Source organism: Mobula birostris, chromosome 1 (assembly GCF_030028105.1).
Source record: "Mobula birostris isolate sMobBir1 chromosome 1, sMobBir1.hap1, whole genome shotgun sequence".
NCBI classification, from domain to species: Eukaryota; Metazoa; Chordata; class Chondrichthyes; order Myliobatiformes; family Myliobatidae; genus Mobula; species Mobula birostris.
The window spans coordinates 55,335,040-55,359,373 of record NC_092370.1 but is presented as its reverse complement, the minus strand read 5'-3'; the positions used below and the strand labels follow the sequence as shown (position 1 = coordinate 55,359,373).

General features: G+C 41.5%; 1 protein-coding gene across 2 annotated transcripts in view; it reads right to left on the bottom strand.

Annotated features, from left to right (window-relative positions):
• The window catches only part of klhl14 (kelch-like family member 14), a 163,949-nt gene that overhangs the window by 34,289 nt on the left and 105,326 nt on the right, over positions 1 to 24,334 (bottom strand). For both annotated transcript variants that reach the window (XM_072260051.1, XM_072260119.1), the window contains exons 4-5: positions 11,995 to 12,084; positions 6,017 to 6,095 (exon numbers count right to left, since the gene is read on the bottom strand). In XM_072260051.1, the coding sequence (XP_072116152.1) occupies positions 6,017 to 6,095; positions 11,995 to 12,084 (169 nt within the window). The remainder of the gene's footprint in view (positions 1 to 6,016; positions 6,096 to 11,994; positions 12,085 to 24,334) is intronic.

Genomic DNA, 24,334 nt, shown 5'->3' with positions numbered 1-24,334 from the left:
GGAAACCAAGAAGTCAATGTTTTATATTAATATTGTGCAGTAAAAGAGTAATTTATATTCCTTCTGGCTGAACAAAATTAACTTGATATTTACTGTTTTGATAATTCTGTATTGCTGGTAATCTGGTTTAGAGGATGTACAGTGATTGATGCAATTAGAATTTTAAATATTCCAAAACATCAATGGGGATTTGATGGATTAGGGACCATCTCTCAGAATAGCCAGTCACTCCTTGTAGTGTTCACCAAAATCTTCATTCTCTCACTTTTGACAATCTGAGGTAACTACCTGTTTCAAACAGGCTTCAATTATACCAGCGCCTAAAAAGAATGTGGAAACCTGTCTCAATGACTATCACCCAGTAGCACTTACATCCACAGTGATAAAGTGCTTTGAAAGTTTGGTGATGAAACATATCAACTCCTGCCTGAGAAGTGACTTGGATCCACTCCAATTTGCCTACCGGCACATGTCCATAGCAGATGCCACTTCATTGGCTCTTCACTCAACCCTGATACTTCTGGACAGTGAAATTGCATACAATAGGATGCACTTTATCAACCACAGCCTGGCATTCAGTACTATCACCCCCTCAAAAATAATCAATAAGCTTCAAGACCTTGGCCTCAATACCTCCTTGTGCAATTGGATCCTCGATTTCCTCACTTGCAGATCCCAGTCAGTACAGATTGGCAAAAATATCTCCTCCATAATCTGCATTAGCACAGGTGCACTACAAGGCCGTGTACTTTGCCCCCCATCGTACTCACTTCACACTCGTAACTGTGAAGTAAAGCACTGCTCCAATGCCATATTTAGGTTTGCTGTTGTAGGCTGAATCAAATGTGGGATGAATCAGCGTATAGGAGGGAGATTGAAAATCTGGGTAAGTGGTGCCACAATAACCGCTTACTCAATGTCAGATGGAGGAAACCAGAGGTCCATGAGCCCTTTCTCATCGGAGGATCAGAGGTGGAGAGGGCCAACAACTTCAAACTTTTTGGTGTTATAATTTCAGAGGACCTGTCCTGGGCCCAGCAAGTAAGTACAATTATGAAGAAAGAACAGCAGTCCCTCTGCTTCCTTAGGAGTTTGTAAAGATTTGGCATGAAGCTATGACAAACTTCTATAGACGTGTGATGGAAAGTATATTGACTGATTGCATCATAGCCTGGTTTGGCAACACTAATGCCCTTGAACGGAAAATGTAACAAAAAGTGGTGTTGGAGATATGACCCAGTTAATCACAGGTAAAGCCCTCCCCATCACTGAGCACATCTAAATGGAGCGCTGCCGGAGGAAAGCAGCATCCATTGTTAGGGTCCCCCACCAACCAGGACATGCTCTCTTCTTGCTGCTGTCATCAGGAAGATGGTACAGGAGCCTCAGGACTTGGACCACCAGGTTCAGAAACAGTTCTTACCCTCAACCATCAGGCTCTGAACTAGTAAAGATAACTTCACTCAACTTCACTTGCCCTATCATTGAAATATCTCCACAACCCATGGACTCACTTTCAAGGACTCTTCATCTCATGTTCTTGATATTTATAACTTATTTATTATTATTATTATTATTATTATTATTTCTTTTTTTCTTTTTTTTTGTATTTGCACAGCTGGTTGCCTTTGAACACTGGTTGTCTGCCTGTTGATGGGGTCTTTCATTGATACTGTTATGGTTATTGGATTTATTGAGTATGCCTGCAAGAAAATAAATCTCAGGGTTGCATATAGTGACATATATGAACTTAGGTAACAAATTTACTTTGAATTTTGAACTTTCAGCTTTACGATTGTGACAGTTGGACTGGCAAAGTTATTGGACGGTAGATTTTATTGATTTTATTTATAGATAAATCATGGAGTAGACCATTCCAGCCCTTCACGTTGTGCTGCCAAGAACCCACTCACTTAACCTTAACCTATTCATCAGACAATTTACAATGACCAATTAACCTACTAAGCAGTACGTCTTTGGACCGTGAGAAGAAACTGGAACACCTGGCGGAAACCTACTCACTCCTCGAGGTGGATGAACAAACTCCTTACAGAGCATGCTGGGATTGAACTCCGGACTTTGATGCCTGGAGGTGTAATGGTGTCACACTAAACGTAGCTACCATGGCACCCAGCCGCCCCATTTTATTTTTGGTCACCCGTGTTAAAAGTTTATCTTGCTACACCACAGAGATACACAATAAGCATGTGGGAAGCTTAACAAGATGGAACTCAGTTTTTCAGAGAAAAAAATCCGAAAGGATGACTATTTTAAGGTTTTTAAGACAATGAAAGGGTAACTATATGGTAAATGTTTTCATTAATGTGATAGGCCAAAACAAGAGGACTTAACTATAAATTAGCTACTAATTCAATTTAGGAATTTCCACCCATTGGTTTAATTGGGCAATTATATTACAGGGAGAAGGCAGGAGCATGGGATTGAGATGGATAATGAATCAGCCATATTGGAATGGCAGAGCAGATTCAATGAGCCAAATAGCCTAATTCTGCTGCGGCCGAAGGGTTTCAGCCGAAATGCTGACTGTACCTTTGTCCATTTATGCTGCTTGGCCTGCTGAGTTCCTCCAGTATTTTGTGTGTGTTGCTTGGATTTCTAGCATCTGCAGATTTTCTCTTGTTTGTCAATGAGCCGAATGGCTTAATTCTCCTCCTATACCTTATGGTCTTACCTAGCAAGCAACAAAAGAGGGAGTGTGCTAATGTAAATATCTGAGGTACACTGGATATGCTGAAGGAAAAACTAGATATGCATGCCTACAGGATTAAGTGAAGGAAGGAAGCTTATGTAGCTGTTAAATGCTAGCATTGACTATTCGGGATGAATGGCCTGTTCTTGTGCTGCAGATTAATGAAGTATTTCCATTGCTATCGTCCATCAGATGGGTACTCCTTTAAGTAGATTTTAGGTCCTTTAAACTATTAACTTCTCCATGCTGCGATTCGTTGGGATAAAATATATCTTCCCTGGTAACAGAATTGTGATCTGTGATTAAAATTTGGCCATTACAGTGGAGGTAGCATTTCAATTTTTCAATATGATTTTTGTATATAGCCCAGATTATTTAATTGCATTGATCTGCAGAGAGCCCAATAGCAGCAGCAACTTACTAAATTACCTGCAACTCTTAAACCAGGAGGCAAAAAAAAAAAATCTGACCTGGCAGAGTGAAAATGAGCTGATCATAAAGAAGAACAGGCCTCTGGATTTACAAAACTGTACTGAGGGCTCAGAGGAACAGGTGTAAAGAGGAGAGATGCTCTGTCCTCATACAAATCTGTTGGAATTCCTCGAAGAAGTAACAAGCAGAGCAAACAGAGGAGAGGCGGCGAATGTCATTTACTTGGATTTTCAGAAGGCATTTGATAAGGTGCTACACATGAGGCTGCTTAACAAGATAAAATCCTATGGCGTTACAGGAAAGATACTGGCATGGATAGCACAATGGCTGACAGGCAGGAGGCAGCAAGCGGGAATAAAAAGGACCTTTTCTGGTTTGCTGCCAGTGACTAGTGATATTCCTTATGGGTCAGTATTAGGACCACTACTTTTTACATTGTTTATCAGTAATTTGGAGAATGGATTTAATGGCTTTGTAGCCAAGTTTGCAGATGATACAAAGCTAGGTGGAGGGGCAGGTAGTGCTGAGGAAGCAATGTGATTGCAGCAGGACTTAGACAAATTGGAAGAATAGGCAAAAAAATGGCAGGTAGAACACACTGTTGGGAAATGTATAATAATACATTTTGGTAAAAGGAACAATAGTGCAGACTATTATTTAAATAGGGAGAAGGCTCAAACCTCAGAAGTACAGAGGGATTTAGCAGACCTCGCGCAAGACTCCCAGAAGGTTAATTTACAGGTTGAGTCTGTGGTAAAGAAGGCAAATGCAATGTTAGCATTTATTTCAAGGAAAATAGAATATAAAAGCAAGGAGATAATGTTGAGCCTTTATAAGACACTAGTCAGGCCACACTTGGAGTATTTTCAACAGTTTGGGCCCCATATCTCAGAAAGGATGTGTTGTCAATGGAGAGAGTCCATAGGAGGTTCATGAGGATCATTTCGGGAACGAAGGGGTTATCATATGAGGAGCACTTGGCAACTTTGGGCCTGAACTCACTGGAATTTAGAAGAATGTATGGGGATCTCACTGAAACCTAATGAATGTTGAAAGGACTAGATAGGGTGGATGTGGAGAAGATGTTTCCTGTGGTGGGGCTATCCAGAACTAGAGGGCACAGCCTCAAAATTGAGGGGCAACCTTTTAGAACAGATAAAAGGAAGAACTTTTTTAGCCATAGGGTAGTGACACTGTGGAATGCTCTGCCAGACTGCGGTGGAGGCCAAGTCTGTTGGTATATTTAATGCAGAAGTTGATAGTTTCCTGATCAGTCAGGGCATCAAAGAATATGGTGAGAAGTCAGGTGTATGGGATTGAGTGGGATCTGGGATCAGCCATGACGGAATGATGGAGTAGACTCCATGGGCGGAATGGCCTAATTCTGCTCCTATGTCTTATGCTCTTATGATAAGAATTTTTTTGCGGCAGCGGAGCTCTCATTTTGTGAATACTCCCTGCTCAGGGAGTACTGTGAACAACTTTGGGCAATAATGGGAATAATGTCAGGCTTGCAACACAACCAGAACTTGAAGTATCCATTGCAGCTTCATGACAGGCATAATTTTACTGGAAATAATCACTGGTAGGATTGGCTATGGTTTACATTTATTTAGAGTTAAAGTTGTAGAAAAATACAGTGCAGAAACAGGCCCTTCGGCCCATCTAGTCCAGGACAAACCATTTAAACTGCCTATTCCCATCGACCTGCAGCGGGACCATAGCCTACCATCCATATACCCCTCCAAACTTCTCTCAAACATTGAAATCAAGCTTGCATGCATCACTTACGCTTGCAGTTTGTTCCACAATCTTATGGCCCTCTGAGTGAAAAAGTTTCCCCACATGTTCACTTTAAATTTGTCACCTTTCACCCTTAACCGATGACCTCTAGTTGTAGTCCCACCCGATCAGTGGAAAAACCCTGCTGACATTTAACCTATCCATACCCCTCATAATTTTGTATACTTCTATCAACCTCCTCTCAATCTTTTACATTCCAAGGAATAAAGTCCTAGCCTATTCAATCTTTCTTTGTAATTCAGGTCCTTCAGTCCCAGCAACATCCTTCCAAACTTTCACTGTCTTCTTTCAATCTTACGTATATCTTTCCTGTAGGTACGTGACTGTAACTGCACACAATACTCCAAATTAGGCCTCACCAATGTCTTATACAACTTCAACATAACATCCCATCTCCTGTACTCAATAGTTTGACTTATGAAGGCCAATGTTCCAAAAGCTTTCCTTACAACCCCATCTCCCAGTGCCACCACTTTCAATGAATTATAGACCTGTATTATCAGGTCCCTTTGCTCTACTGAACTCTTCAGTGCCCTACCCTGGATGGTCCCACCAAAGTGCAACAATTTGCATTGACTGCATTAAATTTCATCTGCCATTTTTCAGCACATTTTTCCATCTGGTCCAGATCCCAGTGCAAGCTTTGATAGCCTTCCTCACTGTTCACTACATCCCCAATTTTGGTGTCATCCACAAATTTGCTGATCCAGTTCAACACATTATCATCCAGATAATTGATATAGATGACAAACAACAATGGACCCAGCACCGATCCCTGCGGCACTCCACTAGTCACAGGACTCCAGTCAGAGAGACAACTATCTACTACTACTTTCTGGCTTCTCCTGCAAATCCAATGTTTAATCTAATTTACTACCTCATTTCGAATGCCAAGTGACTGAGCCTTCTTGACCAATCTCCCATGCAGGACCTTATCAAATACCTTACTAAAGTCCATGTAGACAACATCTATTGCCTTACGTGTAATTTGTCCATAGAAAAATACTGGTACAAATGAATCTAATTTCTAGACTCTAGCACTATGTTAAAGAATTAAATGTAAAATTTTACCTTTCTTGCATAGGGGGGAGTTGTATCCAGCTGTTAAACCTAGGATCATATCGGCTGACGAAATTAGTACTATGTTTCCCTGTTTTAAAGAAAGAAATCAGTGATTTAAATATGTTCCAGAACTAAATAATGATTTCCTAAAGTCCTCACAGAAATGTAAATAGAATAAAGATTATTTTTTGTAATATGCATATCAAAGGCCCATTGGTTTTCTCGAAATTAGTAAAAAGGTCAAAAATATTCTAAGTGTCCCAAATATGACAGAATGATTTGGAGCCATAGAGTTATAAAGCAATACAGCAAGAATACAGGCCCTTCAGCCCATTATGTCCATGCTGGCCACCTAGTTAGTACCTATTTCGTATGTTCAACCTATATTTCTCTGGGCCCCTCCCCTCCATGCACCTATCCAAGTGCTTCTTAAATTATCCCTTCCTACCTGCTTCAACCATTTCATCTGGCAGCTCATTCCATATACTCACCACCATGAACAAGTTGACTCTCAGGTCCCTTGTAAATCTTTCACTTCTCACATTAAATCTATGCCCCCAGTTTTGGACTCCCCAGACTACGGAAAAGACTGTTATTATCCATCTCACCTATGCCTCATAAATTCAAACATTTCCACAAGATCCCCCTCATTCTCCTACGTTCCATGGAATGAAGACCGAGCCTGATCAACCTTGTCTTATAACTCAGGCCCGCTAGATTTACATCCTTGTAAATCTGTACTGCACTCTTTCCATTTTATCCACATCTTTCCGATCTATGATAGGGTGAAATCCAGAGGTACGCTGTACCAAAACTGTACAGCGTACTTCTGGACTTTAAAAGCAATTTTGTGTAATATGTTACATTAACATTAATGGTCATTCTTAAGAAAAATCTAAATTGCTAGCAAAAATTATAACTCAGGTTTATAAATCCATAATCAGTTCATAGAAATAGGCCTTTACTTTCCAAACAAACAGCAGTTCAAAGCTGATTTTTCTCTATTCTATGTCACAATTGATTAAAGATGTAGTTTGTTGTCAGATGAATGCAAGGACAGTGTAACCATTTCACCTTTGAGTCTTTATGATTGACAACCAACCTTCTTTGCTTCTGCTGTGTAGTTCTCTATCCAAGTACTGCAAGTTTAAAAATCCTTTGACCTTTAAACCAGCAAGCTCTCAAGACATGATTTATTTTGACCAGATATAGCCTGAAGATCTTAACCTGTGAAGTAAAGTTTCTGGAATGTTCATATCTACATTGCTATCATGCACCTAGAGGCCTTAAGAAGCCGTGCTTTCTCCCCTCCTGCAATGTGCCTAATAAGGACTGTTGCAGTAGGGAAGCAAACACAGCTTTTTATTGTAAAGACTGCTCTTATATAAACATTGAACTAGAGACTTCAAAGTGAACACAGATCGGCTGGAGAATGAGACTGGAGAAATAATTCTGTTAAACCAGAAATGACATGGGAGTTAATTTCTTTTTGCATTAATCTTTCTGATGGAAGATACTATGAACACATTAATAGTACAAAATACAGGTGATGAAGCAAATCCCATCAGGGTCACTGGTGCATTACTATTATGCTAACTGACAGGGTTTCAGGTTGTTTGGTGTCTTGGACTTGAAGGTTTGCATCAAAGGTTCCTGAAAGAAATGGTTACCAAGGTAATCCATGCATTGGATGCTTATTGTATTTTCCATATTTCTTTCGGCTCTGGAGAAGATTCGAAAATTTACAAGAGTGGAAGACAAGATTTGGATAACCATTTGCATAACCTCACATCTATTATTGGAAAAATGTTAGAATCAGCTCTTGGGAGATAAAAACAGAATACATGATGAAGCATCATCAGCATAGTTTCATGAAGGGGAGATCATGTCTGACACACTTGAGGAAACATCAACCAGAGTGGTTAGGGGTAGACCGTGCAGTGGTTACTTAGTTACTAAGAGCTCATGATACTGGAAATAACATATTTGCATAGATATGGGATTATCTAATCAACAGGGTGTAGCAAGTAGGGATGATAACAGTCACTTTCAGCTTCATAACTAGTGAGATGCTGCAGGGATCAGTGCTGAGACTGTTCTGCTGTTAAAATTATATATATTAGTTATTTAGAGGAAGGAAGCAAATATGCTGTGGCATACTTGCCTGATGCCGAGGGTGTGTGTGGGGGGGGGGAGGCAGACAGATGATAATCTATGAGGAAGCTACAACAAATAGACAGAGGCTGTGAAAGGTTGAGCAAATAAGTAGGAAGGGATGTCGGTCCTCATCCATGGAACCCAGAGAGTTAGCAAACTGGCTTTTTATATTGGGAAGAGAACTGGTGATTGGAGAATAAAAGTAAGGGAAGGTTTTCACAACCTTAAGAGGCTTTGGTGAAACCCAATCTATAGCCAACAGTTGGATCTCCTTACTTAAGGAAGTGGTCATACAGTCATTGAGTTGTATAGGCCAGATATGAGCTCTTTGGTCCCCCACATCAATGTCAGCCTTTTGTCCATATCTCCTGCTACACTGCTGCTATGCTTCCCACCTCCTGCTACATTAGTCTAAACTTTCTAAATTAGCAAAAGCAAACCTCCCTGAATGAACATTAGTCCTCAGTTTAAGTGAAACCTGTTTTTCTTGTCCCACCTGCCCCAGATGTGATCCATATGATCCAGGTTTCTAAAGTTTTCTCTCCTGCAACAGTTCTCTAGCCACGTGTCCTACTCTTCCACTTCTACCCTCACTAGCATGTGGCACAGGGAATAATCCAGAGATTACGACCCAAGACGTCCTGAGCTTTAACTCCTGCATGACTCTCTAAACACGCTCTTATTCCTCTTTCTTCTTTGTCATTGGTACCAATTCTACAATGACCTTGGCTATTCTCTTTTCCCCTTCCAAATATCCAATGCTTGAATTGAGACTGTCATGGTCCACATTGTCCACATTCCGGTTCATGGACCGGTCCATCGTTCCTTATTCCAGATTTTCCAGTTTTCCCTTGTCCTGTTGTGTGCCTTAATTGAGGCACATGATTCCCATTTTGGGCTGGCTATATAAACAGCTCCTAGGTTCAGCTTCAGGGGCTGGACTGTTCCCTCCCCTTCCCCTTCCTTCTGAAGTCTCTGTGTGCATGCCTTCGCTAGATAGGTCTGGCTGTTTGCCGCTACCTTGAGTTGGGAACTGTCTCTGTGTCCGTGCCTTCGCTAGGTAGGTCTGGCCGTTTGCCACTACCTTGTGTTGGGAACCGTCTCTGTATCCATGCCTTTGCTAGGTAGGTCCGGCCATTTGCTGCTACCTTGAGTTGGGAACTGTCTCTGTGTCCACGCCTTCGCTAGGTAGGTCTGGCCATTTGCTGCTACCTTGTGTTGGGAACCGTCTCTGTGTCCATGCCTTCACTAGGTAGGTTCGTCCGTTTGCCGCAACCTTTTGTTGGGAACCGTCTCTTTGTGCCCTCGCCTCCGTTGGGTATGTCCGGCCATTTGCCGCTACCTTGAGTGGAGATCTGTCTCGTAGTGTTTTGTGTATGAGTCCCGGCCCTATGCCCTGCTCCCTAGGAGGGGTCCTGTCTCTGTGTAGAGTCCCGGCCCCAAGTCCTGTTCCCAAGGGGTCCTGGTTCTGTGTTCCATGTTCCTGCTCTCCCTCGACCAAGGCTCTGCATTCCTGCTCTCCCTCAACCAAGGCTCTGCATTCCTGCTCTCCCCCAACCAAGTCAAGGCTTAGTGTTCTCATCCTGTCCATGTGCCTCGCCCAGCCCAGTGCTGGGGTTCCCTCATCCTGTCCAGGAGTCTCACGTCCAGTCCTATTGCCACTTCTCGTCCTGTAGTCAGGTCTTGTCTGAGCCTGGATCCGGAGTCCGAGCCTGAGTCAAGACCCAGGTTCCCGATCCCTGTCCAGTCTCTGGCTTGGAGTCCTTGTCCAGGTTCCAAATTCCTAGTTCCTCGTCCAGGTCCCACTAGCCCTAGCCCAGGCCCTGTATCCTAGCCTCGTCCAGGGCCTGTGTCTTGTCCAGTGTCGTTTCTTCCCCACTTCCCTTGCTTTTTTGACACACTTAGTCCTGTTCCTAGTACTTCAGTGTCTGTATCTTGCATTTGGGTCCGCCACCAACGCCCCACTTATGACGGAGACAGTATTGACCTTGACATTAGGAGGTAACATACCATTCTCAAGTCTTGATCTCACTCATAGTAGTGCGGCTCTATTCCTCTCTTTAACAAATCACTGACCACCACTGCTTAGCAAGACATTTCCCTCTCCTGCTGTGCATCAGAGTCAATCATAGCACTACAAACTTGGCAGCTGCTGCTTTCCTTCAAGGGACAATGCCCCCACCCCTCCCCCCAACAATAAATGGTACGAGAGAGAAATGGCCAGAGAGTCTCTTGAAGTTACCAACCTTCTCAGTAGCCTGTTATCTCCTTAATTTCTGTACCTACAGTATGACCAACTCACTAAATTTTCTGTCTATGACACTGTACTCTGTAGTTCAGAGAGGGAATACAAACATAATCTTGACTATGGAGGAATTGTCTTATGAAGAGAGACTGAATAGACCAGGTCTACAATCACGGGATTTAAAAGAAGGGATGTGATCTTATTGAAACCTGTAGGATTCTTCATGGGTCTGTCAGGACAGAATCTAGGAGGTTGTTTCCCTTTTGAGGAGCAAAGAGCCAAAGATGTCATTACAAAGAATTTGATTGGAATTCCTAGCCCCAGTAACAGTGGAGACTAAATCCTTGAATGTATTCAAATATGAGGCAGATATTTAGTCAATATAGTAATGGATGGAGAGTTTTGTGGTTGGGGAAACTTATTGAATGTCAGAACAGGCTGAAGGTGTTGAATATCCTACTCCTGAATCTATAACTTTTAGTCTTAAATGTAGAAACAAAGAAACATTGAAAACCTACAGCACAATACAGGCCCTTTAGCCCACAAAGTTGTGCCGAACATGTCTCTACCTTAGAAATTACTAGGCTTAACCATAGCCCTCTATTTTTCTAAGTTCCATGTACCTATCCAAAAGTCTCTTAAAAGACCCTATTGTATCCGCCTCCACCATCGCTGCCAGCAGCCCATTTCATGCACTCACCACTCTCTAAGTAAAAAACTTACCCCTGACATCTCCTCTGTACCTGCTCCCCAGCACCTAAACCTGTGTCCTCTTGTGGCAACCATTTCAACCCTGGGAAAAAGTCTCTGACTATCCACACGATCAATGTCTCTCATCATCTTATACACCTCTATCAGGTCACCTCTCATCCTCCGTCACTCCAAGGAGAAAAGGCCGAGTTCACTCAACCTATTCTCATAAGGCATGCTCCTCAATCCAGGCAACATCCTTGTAAATCTCCTCTGCACCCTTTCTATGGCTTCCACATCCTTCTTGTTGTGAGGCGACCAGAACTAAGCACAGTACTCCAGGTGGGGTCCTATATAGCTGCAACATTACCTCTTGGCATCTATGGAGGAATTGTCTTATGAAGAGAGACTGAATAGACCAGGTCTATTATATTAGACCTGGTCCTTATATAATCCTTTACCCAATTCCTGCTACATTAGTTTAAACTCTCTAAATTAGCAAAAGCAACCCTCCCTGAAAGAACATTAGTCCTCAGTTTAAGTGAAAGCAAAATAGTACTGGTGAAGTTACCAAAAAAAGGAATTAATGACCATTTGCATCAACTGGGAACTTGCTTCTTGTTAAGTCAAGTAGAGAGAAACAGTATGGTAGTGCTTTCAATTCTGTTATAATGATAAAGTTATGATGAGAAGGGAAATTAACTTGGACTTTAAGTAACACCACAAATATCTCAATTTTAACAACTTTTCCCCCACTTGCTCCACAGTCATTACACTCTCTGAGTTTACTGACATTAACAGACAAATGAATGCAACTTCCATTATTTCTATTTCCAAAAAATATTGATGCATCCTTTTGAAGTGAAATATGAAGAACGATGCAGATTGTTATTACCATTTGGATTCCATTGGTCTTCTCCTCCTAGTACAAACAGGAAGTTTTCCACTTCCACAACGCAGTGATGGGCACTGTTATAAGGCATTACTGAAATAAAAAAACAAAAAGCAACTTTACTGAATGGTCAGGTTACAGGATCAGAATGGCTTCTTATCATGTTCTGTGATCAATTAGCTGAAGTTACTGGAGGCATTTCATTATGACATTGGTTTTCTAACAAAGGAAAATGGAAAATACATCAAATGTCTGTTTAATTCCTGGAAATTTACTACCCCAGTTTCACCATAAGAGGATATTTGAATATTTGAGAATCCTTTGTACTACTGAAAAGAAATGAAAAATAATTTTCAAAGGCTATAAAAGTATAAATCTCTTCCTCTGCAGAAGGATTAATTCAAAATTCAAGATTGTTTGATACTTCCAATACACAAGTGTAAAGGAGAATTAAATACTTGTTACTTTGGATCAAATGCAGCGCTAAAAACACAATAGGATAAAGGGCACAATAACTTTAAACACACAATAAATAAGAATAAATACATAAAATAGCTTATATACATAGATTAGTTGTATGTCTATAAAGAGATGCTAGGCACAGGAGTGTCTGTACGTAAGGTGACTCTGAGAGGAAATGATAAAGGAAAGGTGGCGGAGGTGTGGAGGGGTGGATTAGTGGGTGGTGATGTTCATCAGCCTTACTATTTTGGCAAAATAACTGTCTTTGAGTCTGTTGGTCCAAGTATGGATGCTACCTAGCCTCCTCCCTGACGGGATTGGGACAAGCAGTCCATGAACAGGAAAGGTGGGATCCTTCATGACATTAGTAGTTCTTTTCAGCACCTTTCTGTATCCATCTAGTACACTTTCCATACCACGCAGAGCTGCAGCTTGTTAGGATGCTCTCTACCGCACACTGTTAAAATGACATGAGTATAGATGTGCATAATGCAGTTTTCTTCAGCCTCCTCAGAAAGCAGAGAAACTGTGAGCTTTCCTAATTCTGCAGGATGTGTTCTGAGACCATGAAAGGTTATAGAAATATAGAAAACATACAGCACAATACAGGCCCTTCGGCCCACAAAGTGTGCCGAATATGTCCCTACCTTAGAAATTATTAGGGTTACATATAGCCCTCTATTTTTCTAAGCTCCATGTAACTATCAAAAAGTCTCTTAAAAGACCCTATTGTATTCGCCTCCACCACCGTTGCTGGCAGCCCATTCCACGCATTCACCACTCTTTGCATAAAAAACTTACCCCTGACATCTCCTCTATACCTACTCACAAGTACCTTAAACCTGTGCCCTCTTGTGGCAGCCATTTCAGCCCTGGGAAAAAACCTCTGACTACCCACACAATCAATGCCTCTCATCATCTTATACATCTCTATTAGGTCACCTCTCATCCTCCGTTGCTCCAAGGAGAAAAGGCCAAGTTCATTCAACCGGTTTTCATAAGGCACGCTCCCCAATCTGGGCAACATCCTTGTAAATCTTCTCTGCACCCTTTCTATGGTTTCCACATCCTTTCTGTAGTGAGGCGACCAGAACTTAGCACAGTACTCCAAGTGGGGGCTGACCAGGGTCCTATATAGCTGCAACATTACCTCTTGGCTCCTAAATTCAATTCCATGATTGATGAAGGCCAATACACCGTATGCCTTCTTAACCACAGAGACAACCTGCGCAGCTGCTTTGAGCGTCCTATGGACTCGGTCCCCAAGATCCCTCTGATCCTCCACACTGCCAAGAGTCTTACCATTAATACTGCCATCATATTTGACCTACCAAAATGAACCATTGCACACTTATCTGGGTTGAACTCCATCTGTTACTTCTCAGCCCAGTTTTGCATCCTATCAATGTCCTGCTGTAACCTCTGACAGCCCTCCACACCATCCACAACACCCTCAACCTTTAAGTCATCAGCAAATGTACTAACCCATCACTCCGCTTCCTCATCCAGGTCATTTATAAAAATCACGAAGAGTAAGGATCCCAGAACAGATCCACCTCCATGCAGAATATGACCCGTCTGCAACCACTCTTTGCCTTATGTGAGATGTACAGTGCCAGAGGTATAAAACTGCTGCCATCAATGAAAAGCTGGGTGTGAAGTCGATAATCATATCCTTTGTCTTGTGGACATTGTTCAAGAGGTTATTTGCCTGGCACCAGGCCTCAAGCTCTTCCAACCCCTCTCTGTAGGATATCTCATCATTGTTGATGATGAGCCCCACCATTGTGATGTCATCAGTGAAAGTGACAATGTGATTACTCGAGTGTTTGGCCATGCAGTCATATGTGAGCAGAGTGTGGAGGAATGGGCTCACCACACAACCCCTGGGCATAGGGGTCTGCGTTGGGAGCCTTGTTATTCATGATTTATATAAATGATTTCAATGCAAATGCACAAAGCCTGAACAGTATGTTTGTAGATGACATGAAATTAGGTGGTGATAGTGAAGAAAGTTATTGGAGATTACTAGACACCTGATCAATTAGGATGTGGGCTAAGGAGTGGAAAATAGATTTCAATATGGATACATGTCCAGTGATGCATAAGCAAGTGTCTAGTATCCCGTACAACTTTACTGTGAATGTTAGGGCACTAGGGACTGTGATGGTGCAGAAGTGCAAGTACATAGTTTATTAAAAGCAGCATCACAGATAGACAAGCTGTTGACAAAGGCATTTAGTGCACTGGTCTTCATCAATCAGGGCAATAATTATAACAACTGGGCATTATGTTGCAGTTGTGTGAGCCATTGTTGAGGTGGCACTTAGAATCCTGTGTAGAGTTTTGGTTTCCCTATTGTAGGAAAGATGTGGTTAAACTGAAAAGAGTGCAGCAAAGATCGACAAGGATGGTACTGGTATTGTAAGAGTATACACAGCTGGAAAAGGAGAACAGACTGGATTTATGTTCTGTTGAGAAAAAGAATGGCCAAAGGCTAACTTCATCGAGGCCATTAAAATGGTATGAGGTTCTGATGGCACTGATACAGAGTAAATGATTCTTTTTGTGAGGAGAACAAAACTATGATTATTAAAATAAAAATGTAACAAAGAAATCTATTAGAAATTCAGAAGAAATTTCTTTGCCAAAAGAGCAATGAGAATGTGAAACTCTCTACCATAAAACAAATGCCACTAATGTATTTAAGGGAAGTGTATTGGGGGACAGTTTAGTCAATAAATTAAAATGAAGACTACAGTGAAGAAGTTTGAGTGGATCATGGATGGAGCAGATTGGCTGAATGACTTGTTGCTGTCCCATATTTGTTACATAATCTTATGGGTTTTCTCCTCCAGGAGAGAGATTTGCTATCCAATGAAGCAATATTGCAAGAAATGCCATGAGTTAGCAAGGCATGTCAAGTTGAGCTGTAGACTGGAAAAAATGTTATTTTGTCATAAAGACATACAAAACAAATGGTTCAAATCCATATTCCCCATAAATCTCACTTTTTTCAACACCAAGCCTTGTACTCTCACCTCACTTTTGATATTCAATGTCTTCCATTCCACACACACAGGCTGTGAGGCCACCAAGTGTAGGAAAACAAATGAGTTGTTCAACATTCATCTCCACTACTTAGGACAAAATACCAAGTGAAAGGATGAAAGGGCCCTCCACTAGAACAGGAACGTCCTTCACCAGGCAATGGACAGAGAGAACAAGAAGGAACAACTCTCCTTCTGAGCAAAAGGATCTTATTGGTTGTGATAACTGCAACCCCTTTGCTTTAAACAATGTTATACACCTCCAATGCCATCAGTTTTAGATATAGCTTATATGTGACAAGAGTTCAGTGATAGCCCAAGTGCAGAGGGAGAGACAAGGACACAGAACAAACTGGTCAGAGTTTTAACAAAAACTGTTGAGAACAAAGGAAAAGAAGAAATTCTGGGCAACAGGGCTGCAAACTAAAAACCCTTAAACTAATGTCAGTGATGCTCAAAAGCAGTAGCCTAACCCTAAATAATACTGCACTCTTAACACTGTCTATCTAAATCCCTAATCTTTAAAATATGCTGCAGAAAATTGCAAATTCAGTCAGCTCCATCATGGGCATTAGCCTTCCCAGCATCAAGGATATCTTCAAGGAGCGATGTCTCAAAAAGGTGGCATCCATCATTAAGGACCCCCATCACCCAGGACATGCCCTCTTCTCATTGCTAGGGAGGAGGTGTTGCGGCAGTCTGAAGGCACACACTCAAAGATTCAAGAACAGCTTCCTCCTCTCTGCCATCCGATTTCTGAATGGACATTGAACCCATGAACACTACTTTACTATTTTATCTTTTTTTCACTTTTTGCACTACTTATTTAATATTTTAATATAGATCTACTTACTAAAATTTATATTTTTTATTATGTATTGCAATGTACTGCTGCAGCATAACAACAGATTTCACAGCATATGTCAGTAATATTAAACCTGCTTCTGATTCTGAATGTGGACTAAGGTAAGCAAGGAGCATTGTTGTCGCTGTGTTTTGACAAGACTGAAACAAAAGGGAAAAGACAAAATATAATTACAAAGGAACACTAACTGGCTGTAATGTGTGTACTCTCATATACATGTTTACCGTCTTCTTTCAGCTGCCCACCTGTGAAAGCACCCAGTCTCTGTGGCCGTGGCCACAGTTGTGACAGATCCCCCTTCCCTACGCGCAGCCTATTGCTGTAAAGACTTGGCTACAATAATCTAGAACTAAATTAATACTGCTGCTTAAAGATTTATCTAAATCAATAATTTTCTTTCTTGAAACGTGGACTGATGTAAGCAAGGAGCATTGTCATCACTGTGCTTTGATCAAGACTTTACAAGATTGAAACAATTTGTGATTGTATTTCACTCAGAGAGAGAGAGAGATACCCTAACTGCCTGGAATGTGTGCACTCTCCCATGTGTGATTGCTGTTTCCTTTCAGCTGCCTGCCTGGAGAGCACCCCGACTCTGCGGCAGTGTCCGCAGTTATAACAAAATGCAGTCCTGTTCTGCTTTGGTCTGTAGGTTGTGAGGAAAGGTCCTCTGTTTACCACTCACCAAAACCAACAGCGGGAGGGCGATGCAGCTGATGGAGGAGCAGGAATGAAGAGGGATTGGAGGAGGAGGAGGTTGATATTGACAATTAAGATCACAATGGGCCAGTGCACCTAACTGGAATACTTTCATGACAAAACTAATGCAAGAACATAACCTCATTTGTGCATTGTTGGCCATTCCTGCCCAAAGGCATGGTGGCACTTTCTCTGAAATCTCACGAATGCTTTGGCAGAGCCAAGAGATCAAATACTAATAAATCATGGCTACTTCTTTACAAGGATTAGGTAATAATCCCCTTGCATAGCATCTACTATTTCTGTTTGTGAAAACATGGACAGAGACCACACAAGTGGTATAACTGTGCCTTCAGAGCAAAAGAGCAGTTTGGAAATCTGAAGGCACAGTTATGCCACTTGGAAGCAGCTTAATGTCCTCAGGGAGCAGAGAGGTGCCAGTGATCAGCACAAGGACCCAGGGATGTCACCCACAAGAAACTCACTGTACTGTAAGACCACTCACATTTCCCCAAGAGCTAGTCAGCAAATTGCTCTCTGTATGAGCACAAGTGATGCTGCAAGTGAACAGACCTAAACAGAAATATGGCACACCAAACTCTTCATTCTTGAGCAGAGAGAAGCTCCCTAATGCACACTCCTCTCCATCGTTATCAGTGTCCTGTTCAGCTTAAACCAAAAGCTGACTTTCATTAGAGAAGAAAGGCACTAGGGCCAAGACTGCTATGACTGAAGGACAGTTTCTGTCTTTATTCAGCTCTGGAGATTGATTTGAGTGTGATATTTTCTGGGGGCCAGGATGTCAATGTACCTTTGTCATTGATATCCAGTCTCCAGAGGTGTGTGTAGGTTCGAGATATTGTTGGTCTTCTTCTCAGACACACCAAATCACCTTCTACTATGGCCTCCTAGGATGCTTTCTTACATATTGTCTACAAACAGCCACCTGGCCTGAAGTAGCAGTCAGAGCCATAAAACCACTGTAAACAAAACCAAGAGACAAACATTTTGCCCTTTGAACTATTTCCACCATTCAGCACAATCATGGCTGATCATCCACTTCAGTACCTGTCTACAGCTTCTCCCCCTTTCTCCTCAATTCACTTAATCCCTTCAGATTTAAGAAATATACCTACTTCATTCTTCAATATACTTAATGATTTAGCGACCAGTGTCTCCTGTGGTAGAGAATTCCGCAGGTTCAATATCTCCTGATCTAAGGGCATACCCCATGTCCTGTTGGGACATCTGGCTTTAGATTCTCCATTGGGACCATCCTCCTTTAATCAACCAATGAGCACCTTCACCCACTCCTATACTTCAGTGCATGTACGCCTAACCTCAATAATCTCTCCTCACGTATCAATCCAGCTATCCCAAGAACAAGTCCAATAACTGTTCATTACATCTCCTCCATGGGAAGAACATCCTTCCTCAGAGAAGGAAACAAAAACTGTGCTCGAAATTCTACATGGGATCTCACCAAGGCATCCTTGCTTCTGTAAACTCAATTCGCACAATTTGCCTTCTGAACTGTTTGATGCACCTGAGTGCTTGCTTATGGTAATTTACGTACCCATGTAGAGAGAAATCAACTCCCACTGTTCCCATGTAAACAGCAAATAGTAAACATGCCTTCCTTGTGTCTTTTCTCCACTTTTGTACTTAGAAAAAATGAATAAATTATTTCTAATCTAAACTCACAATCAGAATCCAGGTTGATTTTTTATTTTAAAATTCTCGATCTGGCAGCTTCTTTGAATGCCAGTGGGAAGTTACTTTGAAAATGTCACATCATTGGAGTTATTCCAGACTTGCTGATCTCACACAGAAGCTATTATTATAATACTCATATTGTCATGTGATATGTGGAAATCAACTTAACGTATTGTAATTCAGACTTTATGAATTCACCCTTTCTACTATTAACTAGGCTGCTGTCATGAGACCTACTCCTGATAATATAAGACAGGTGGTAGTAATGAGGCTTTGCAGTTACACATATCTGTTTTTCACCACCCCTCCTGAGCAAAGAAATCACAATATTTTGAAACCTCTAAAATAACCAAAGGCATCTTTATAACAAGTTGGATCTTCAGAAAGAAAAACTGCAAATAGCTTGCAGTAAAATCAGAGCTAAGAAAGGCTATTGAATATATGTTGTCTCACTTCCTTGCCTTTTAGTATGATGATTTTCTGCAGCATTGGGCAGTGAACTATTCACAGATGCCTAGAACAAATGCCTGGCACAGCAGTCAGCATTTCATTTCCTGCACTATTGACAAGTGTTAGAAGCATTACTTGGTTGTGCAATTCCCCCATTCTGTGGCAGAAGGATGACTGGTTAGAAGGACAAAATGGTGCTGGTGGCATTTTGTGGCAGCTCACAAAACAGCTAGGTACTCTAGTAGATATACTTCCTCTGAACTACAATCATTGTAATCCACCACCTGTAATTTCCCATTAAGGAATGTACGTTTATATTTATTTATTAACATACAGCACAGAGTTGTCCCTTCTGGCCCTTTGAGCCACGCTGCCCAGCGATCCCCCAACTTAACCCCAGCCTAACCACAGGACAATTTACAATGACCAATTAACCTACCAACTGGTACGTCTTTGGAATGTGGAAGGAAACTGGAGCACCCAGAGGAAACCCACACGGTCAAGGGGAGAACATACAAACTTCTTAGAGGCAATGTTGGGATTTGAACCTAGATTACTGGTACTGTAAAGCCTTGTGCTAACCTCTACACCACTGTGCTGCTTTTGAAGCATCTAAACAAACTACCAATTTTATGATCCCCTGAAGGATTTGGAGAACTTGACTCTTGAGCATGGAGGTACGACTATCAGCAGGGTGGCCATCGCTGGTGGCAGATGCTACATCGAGGCCCAAGAGTAGAAAATGAACCTGTGCTCAACTCAATTAATGTGTGCTGATTAAAGTGATGAGCCAGGTTAAAGCTGAGGCCTGAGAGTGGAAAATGAACCAATGTTTGGTGACATTTGCTTGAGTTTCACTGTCTCCCTCTCTTCTCGCAACTACCATCAGGCGGGAGGCGCAGGAGTCTTGGGTCCCACTTCACTAGGTTGAGGAGCGTTGTTGCCCTGCAGCCATTGAGCTACACTCGTCTCAGAGCTGAACTGACTCCGCAGTTGTGGGTGCAATTTTGGGGTCTTTGCAGCTAATGTGCTCTGTATTATTTGTTTAGTTTTTTTTACTATTTGCAAAATTTGTCCTCTTTTGCAGATTTAATGTTTGTCAGTCTTTGTTATGTGTGGTTTTTGTAGATTGTATTGTGTTTCTTTGCTTTGTGGGTGTCTGAAAGAAGATGAATTTCAAGGTTATATATGGTATACATGTTTTGATAATAAATTTGAACTTTGGACTACACTTCAACACTTTCCTAATCTTCTGCTTTATCTCTCTTCTCCAGGATAGAAAAAGGTTGGAGTTCTCCGCCCCCCCCTTACCAACTGTCACATATCATGGATCATACCACATTTTCTGTAAGCTTCAACAAGATCACATCTTTTTTCCCCCTCCCCATTCAGCAGTTTGAAGGGACCATTCGCTTTGGGATATCCCGGTCTTTTCTTCTGCCTTCAGCAATCACTCCCTTTCTTATGTCTTTGTCCTTTCCCATCACCAAGGGACCCAAATAGCTCTTCAAAGGGAAATAGCAATTCATTGGGTGAACAACTTCATCCAATATGTGATATTCACAAAGCAGTCTCCTGTACATTGGAGAAAGCAGCTAAGACTGGGTGTTGGCTTTGAGGAACACCTGAACTAAATGCACAAGGATGTCCTCGACTTCCTGTCGCTGGTTACTTCAACTCCAACTTTATCTATATAATGTTCTCATGAGGCCCAGTGCTAGTTTGAAATGCAATGCCCACCCAAGCACATTGCAGTCTTTAGGAGCAAATATCAAATTCTACAAACTCAGATAATTTACTTTCATTGTCTGCATCAGAACTGGTGATATTGGTGATATTGACTCATTTTTTATCTCTCCATTGGTACAGCTTGACCTATCAAACATGTCCCATAGAGTGTACTTGACACATCTGACATTCCTTTTTCTGCATTCTTCCTCTTAATAACTGCCATCATTTCATGGGTTTTATGTTCCTTTGTTCAGATTCTGTCTAAATGCCATATTAACCCATTGACTGGACGACATTTTTTGTGGCTTACTACCTCAGCAATTTTGGCTTCACCTTCTCAGAGCGATATCCTTCACCTTGTCCATCCCTTCCTCAGCATATCTTCCACTAAAAACCACTTGTTTTTTTTTCCTTTTCCCCAATTCTTTGACCAAATGTCTTTTTAATCACGAATTCTGTCTGGCTTGCTGATCGTCTCCAACATTTTCTGTTTTTATTTTTGAGTTCTCACATTTGCAGATTTTTCTTTTTGATTATCATATAATTAACCTTTATTGTACCTTTGTAATTAGGTTGCAAGAGTATCAAACATAGCAGCCGTCACCATCCATTTGATATGGTACAAAATCTACTAAGGCAACCATTAAGAAAAATGTTCTGCAAAAGTGCTGTAATGTTTAAAGATAGACTCAGTTTTATAAAATATTTTCCACACAATTTGTTTTGACAAGGTTTTACAACAGCCAGTCTTTTTCATTTGATGAAGACTTTGGAAACACCTGGAAAAAAAATCTGTTCATTAGCACTGCCTTTAATAAGATATGATGTTAATTTTCTGTTTCTATCTTTACTGACAAAAACAGAATCTGAATCAGAATCAGGTTTAATATCAATGGCAAATGTCATGAAATTTGTTGTTTTACAGCAGCAATATATTACAATACATAATAAAAAAATTAAAAAATTACAAAATATATATAAAATTAATTTAACAAAGTAGGGCAAAAAGAGAGCAAAAATAGTAAGGCAGAGTATATGGATTCATTGTCCATTCAGAAATCTGTTTGCAGAGGGGAAGAAGCTGTTGCTGAGACATTGGGTGTGTGCCTTCAGGCTTATGTACCTCCTCCTTGATGGAAGCGATGAGAAGAGCGAATATCCTATATGATGAGATCCTTAATAATGGATGCCACCTTCTTGAGGCATCGACTTTTGAAGGTGTTCTTGATGCTGGGGAAGCTAGTGTCCATGATGGAACTGGTAGAGCACAGAAATTTCTGCAGCTTTTTTCCAGTCTTGTACAGTGGCCCCTCTAGATGGTGATTCAACCAGTCAAAATCCTCTCCATGGTACACCTGTAGAAATTTGCGAGAGTCTTTGATGACATCTAAAATCTCCTCAAACTCCTGATGAAGTATAGCCGCTATAGTGTCTTCTTTGTAATTGCATCAATATGTTGGGCTCAGGATAGATCTTCAGAGATGTTGAAAACCAGGAACTTGAACCTGCTCACCCCTTCCACTCCTAATCTCTCAAAGAGGACTGGTTCATGTTGCTTCAACTTCCCCTTCCTGAAGTCCACAATCAATTCCCTGATGTTGAGAGCAAAGCTATTGTTGTGGGCTTTCATTTATTCTGTTGATTCTTTTTTGTATTTATTTTGAATGCCTGCAAGAAAATGAATCTCAGGGTTGTATATGGAGACATATATGTACTTCCATTGTATCCTGGGTAATGGACTACCTGACTGGCATTCCACAATTTTTGTGGCTGCAGTTGTGTGTCAGACATGGCTATAAGCAGCACTGGGGCCCCACAGGGGACTTTATTGGCCCCCTTCCTGTATACCTCAGACTTTAGATACAACACTGTCATCTGCAGAATTTGTCTGATAACTCCACAATAGATGGGTGTAAAAGGGTGGTTGGGAGGATGAATACAGGGCCCTGGTGGAGGGCTTTGTCGAACGGTGCAAACTGAATCATTTGCAGCTCAACATCAGTAAGACAAAGGATGGTGATGGACTTTAGGAAGACCAAGCCTGCACTGTTCCCTCTTAGTATTGATGGTGAGTATGTGGATGTGGTGAGGACCTACAAGTACCTGGGGTGCACCTGGATGACAGACTTCAGTGGAGCAGTAACAAGGAGGCTGTGTACAAGAAGGGCCAGAGTCGCCTCTACTTCCTGAGGAGACAGAGGTCCTTTGGAGTATGTTGGCCTCTTCTTTACATACGTAACCCCCCCAGAAAAGGCTTCACTGCTAACGTTAAGGTTTTTCTGTAGAAGCACTGCTAATGTAATGATTTTTCTGTAGCAGCAGTGTTTGGGTTATGACTAGAGATAACAGGGGCATTGGAATGTGTGATATCCAATGAAAGGAGTGTTTTTTTCTTGTTGTGTGCCTGAGGACAAGGTAATGTGAGTCTTTTGTTCAGCGGAAAATGAAGCAAGAAAATGCCAGAAATGAGAGGTTGTAGACACCCGAAAGGAGTGGACTTGGAGTGGGGCCAGGAGTTGACGAAGCCCGGGGGAAATCGATGGAGGACCAATGGAAGGAAAACTGTGAGCTCCAACGTGCACATTAGACTGTTTCGTTAAAATGGGTTGTTTTCTTTTTGTTTTTCTTCACTAACCCTTTAGTCAAATTAAGAATTATAAAGCTAAATCATTTAATTGCATATGGTGTACCGGCTGTTATTTCGTGGTACTGATTTGTAACAGGGTAATGCATCACGCAGCATCCACACAAACAAGAGGTTTTGCACCTCAGATTTCACATGTTTGGTGGGGTCAGAGACTGTCTCCCTAGACTAATGCGCCGGCTGAACCTGGAGGTTACACATGTTCTACCAGTTTGTTGTCACCAGTACAATCTTCTAAGCAATGGAGTGCTAGGCCAATGGCATCAACACGGGTGATGCCAACAGGCTCAATAAACTGATTAGAAAGGCTGGCTCACACTAGATACAAACTGGACACACTAGAGGCTGTGGTTGAAAAAAGGACCCTAAGGGAAATCTTGGGAATTCTGGACAATGTCTCGCACCCTCTGCATGCCACCTTGGCTGAACAGAGGAGCACTTTTAGTAATAGACTAAGACAACTGAGCTGCTCCAAAGAGCGCTATATGAGGTCATTCTTACCCTCAGCCATTAGGCTCTATAATGAATCAACCTATAGATGGGGAAGCGATGACTCCCCCTCCTGTGAGACTGTTTGAGATAACTTAACTTTTATTCTTTCTTACTTCTGTTCTAATATCTTTATATCTGGGCACTTGTAATGCTACTGTGACCCTATAATTTCCTTAGGGGTCACTAAAGTATCTATCTATCTTTGTTAATAAATGTACTTTTAACTTTGAAATT